The 3,674-nt window shown below is 50.7% G+C and overlaps 1 protein-coding gene across 1 annotated transcript; it reads right to left on the bottom strand.

Annotated features, from left to right (window-relative positions):
• Positions 1–1,700: 1,700 nt before the first annotated feature.
• Positions 1,701–2,902, bottom strand: EMH_0054400 (uncharacterized protein; the record flags this gene model as incomplete). The annotated part of the gene is made up of 2 exons (XM_013497113.1): positions 1,701–2,704; positions 2,788–2,902. 2 exons carry the CDS (start codon positions 2,900–2,902, stop codon positions 1,701–1,703), a joined length of 1,119 nt encoding a protein of 372 aa, XP_013352567.1.
• Between the last annotated feature and the right edge of the window lie 772 nt (positions 2,903–3,674).

Here is a 3,674-nt window from a genome sequence, read left to right as displayed (position 1 = left end):
CTGGTCTGATTGCAAGAAGAAAGCCGGCATACGTAAGCGATCCCGATCGTGATCAGATGAATCAACCACCCACACAGCGTGTATGGATTAGCTAAGAGCAATTTGAAGGTTACTTAGCTGCTGAAAAGCCTTGTTCGTCGACCCGCTGATGCAAGCCTGCCTAGAAACCTAAAGGGTGAATGCAGCTTTTGTACTCGCTAACAAGTACGGCAACTACAGAAAATGTGTTTCCTTTTCGCCAACGATGTTCACATACGACGGCCCAGATTCCAGCATCAAAGAGGCAACCTTGATTGCTTGCCTGACTGGCGGCTGAGTAGGGTTTTGCTACTAGACATCACCAGCGCTTTGAGCGAGCTGGCGAGTTTTTTTTACCGTTGCAAGAAGCGCTTACATGAAGAAAACACGGTTTAAGGCCTCGTAAATGACTAGGCAGCAACGTTTTACCTACACGTTCATAGCATTCTGTTCGACCCTATACGAAGATCATGCAGCTTTCCGCACCGGTATGAGTTTATTTACCGTCTATCATGAAACTAAGGGCGATATGTTCGGCGAAGCCTTCGACGATGAAGGCTTAGCAGCCAGTTAATGCAACTAAAAACTTACATTTCTGAGTATTTAAAACCCTTCCACCCACGACAAATACTTGCACGCGTTCTCTTCTGTTCAGCAGCACCGCACCGCCTGCATCTAGCGGTGCTGGAGCAACAACTGAATATTTCATAACACGACAGTCTTGGGGTCTTGAATAGCATGAATATCCCCTTCATGCCCTACTCTCCGTAGTAGCTGAAGCTGCAAATTTTTTTTTCATACTAATGCAATCATGAATTGAACGGCGCTCGTTAGTCATTCGCCTTCGTTTCAGTTACGTGCAGGCCGCGTACGTTTCATCACGGTATACAAGTGGTATTGCCATCTAGGAGATAGCTGCATAGTAGAGTTTATTTGTTCGTTGTTTACTTGAGGGCTCTGTGCTGATGCCTATAGCCGCTTCACTTCGTTCGCTTTCTCACGGATCGTACCCTCTACGTTTCACGAAGCTGTGCAGCTCTTATTCGGCATAGCTAGCTGCTATTGGGTTACTGCCTGTTCATTCTATTAATATGTTCTTCAGTGCAGCTACATAGTAGTGAAGGAACTAAGAATTTCAACTGCGTAGACGACTCCATACAACAGCAACAGCAGTCACGCTGGCTTGTCCCCATGACCCCAGCAAATACTTTGATTATCAGGACAACGGTATATAAAATAAATTAAATAAAAATGCAATTTAAACTGATGAAAAATTTCAAAGCTTTCCTTCGGTTGTCTCGCCCCTTCCCCCCCCAAATGTCCATCCATAGCTTTCTCAGAAGTTCAGATGCACTCCACAGCAGCTGCAACAGCAGTGCCATTAGGATTTGGCCTCAAATGAAGAGCAGCAGCAGCTCTGGGCGCAGCACCAGCTCTACCACTATCAACAGTAAGGCTGTAGAGCAGCTGGAGAGGCAGCAGCCGCATTACCATGTTCAGTTGCATGCGAATCGGCAAAAGAAGAGCGGAAATAAGAATATGAATGTTCCTCGTAGATGACTGCACAAAAGAAAGGCAGGGGTGATGAGGAGGATAAAGAGAAAAGAATACTCAAGCCTCCACCCCGGTCAGGCGCCTGTACACCTGATGCCCATGAGTTTCATCCAACANGAAAAGAATACTCAAGCCTCCACCCCGGTCAGGCGCCTGTACACCTGATGCCCATGAGTTTCATCCAACAGCAGCGTGTACTGCAGCAGCATCTTTTTGGCTGCTGCTGCAAGCTGCCTACACAACGGCCCACCGCTTCTTTTGCTGCTGCTGTTGTTGCACTGGTCGATGCTGCTGCCGATACCTTGCAGCAGCGGTAGAACCCGCATCAGCAGCGTACGTGTGTCGCTCTCTCCCGGCCGCAGCGCTGTTGTAGTTGCACTGATTTCATCTTCTAGCAGCTGAGCTGTTTCTGCTGCTGCTGCTTTATGCTCAGGCGTCGCAGTAGGAGCAGAAAAAGCGGGAAACGCGGGCGGGAACAACCACTGCTGCTGCTGCTGCTGCTGCTGTTTGTTTCTCTCCCGGAAGCGCCACAACAGCTTCCTTGCCAGCAAGCATGCAGCAGTTAGAAATACCCTCTCCTCCGTGTCAGCTATAAGGGGCCCCACAGCAGCATCCCCAACAAGAGCTGTTGTAATAGCAGCTTCTGGAGCCGCAGGTCGAGCCAGCAGCAGCAGCAGCGGCAGCTGCTGCCATATAGATGGGTTGGGGAAAGAGAAAGCCAACGCCTGCATAAGCCTCTGCTCTTCTAAGAAGCAGCTTTGTCGCTGACGCCAGTACTCCTTGATGCCTAGTGCTACGTATTCCCCTGCGAACTGCTGGTGCTGCTGCTGCTGCTTGAGCGGCTGCTGCTGCCTTCGACGCTCCTCCGCCGCCGCAGAGGCGTGGTGGCTGCAGAAACCTAAAGAAGCAATAACTCGCCTGAGATTAAAGTCTTCATCTGCTGCCTTTGCAGATAAAAAGAGAGAGGCAGAGAGGCTAGAAGAAACAGCTGAAGGGTCAATGTGAAAGAAAGAAGGCAAACTCATGTGAAAGGCTGCTGTTGCAGCTGCTGTTGTAGACGGTGCTGCCCCCACATCTGCTGCGGCGCGGGATAGCAGCAACGCCAGCTGCAGCCTAGCCTTGTCCCAAGCGGCTGTGCATACACCCCGAGGATACAGAAGAGGAGGCGGCGGGGGNGCTGCAGCCTAGCCTTGTCCCAAGCGGCTGTGCATACACCCCGAGGATACAGAAGAGGAGGCGGCGGGGGAGGCAGAGCCGGGGCCTCCTCCTCCTCTTCCTGTGCTTCCTGACCAGGAAGAAAGGGGCCGAACTGCACGTCCTTGTCTCCCATCTTCACAAACAAGATGCGCACGTATTGCTGCTGCTGCTGCTGCTGCTGCTGCTGCTACAGCTGCTGCTGCTGGTAATGCTGCTGCTGCTGGTAGTGCTGCTGCTGCACCACCCGCTGCTTTGCTCCTGCTGTAGCTATCAGTTTCGTCACCGATACATTGCCTTTTGTGTGCAGATGCCTAGAATTTTCAAGAGGCCAGCATTACAGAAGCATGTCGTCTTTTGGCTTGGGAGCTGTATATACACCTCTCCCCTAAGCCATCAGCAGGAACTCAGCAGGCGCTGCAGCAGGATCCCGGCCAAACATGCACGATCTAATGGCTCGGCTGGTGTATGTACAGAAGAGGAGAAGAGAAAAGCAAGTTTCGGTATCGTATTCTCTGCAGCGGTGAAGCTGTTTCGCGATGAAGCGGCGGAAAGCGCAGACTGTACCCCTCAATGGGGGGGAGGATAAAGACCCAAAAGTACTTTTAAATATAAAAAAAAACAAAAACAACAAAAACAAGTCCACTTGAAACGTAGCTGAGAGCAAACTCCCCAGTGAAACTCCTGGGGCCCCCGAGCTGTAGTGCGCAAGCACTGCGGTGAGCTTCAAATGAGGCGTCTAGAGGCCACTCTGCAGAAATAATGTAAATGATGTATTTTAATAAATAAAAAAAAATTAACTTATACAGCGAATATAGCATGCGTTCTAAGAATTCTCAGCATCCTCACTGGGTTTGGGGCTGGCTGTGTTGCTGACCCTCTGGCGGGGGCCCCGACCCCTAGGCGTT

The sequence above is a fragment of the Eimeria mitis genome, genomic scaffold (genome assembly GCF_000499745.2).
Source record: "Eimeria mitis Houghton genomic scaffold, Emh_scaff2477, whole genome shotgun sequence".
Classification (NCBI taxonomy): domain Eukaryota; phylum Apicomplexa; class Conoidasida; order Eucoccidiorida; family Eimeriidae; genus Eimeria; species Eimeria mitis.
The sequence above is the reverse complement of the archived record's forward strand: the minus strand, read 5'-3'. Positions and strand labels throughout refer to the sequence as shown.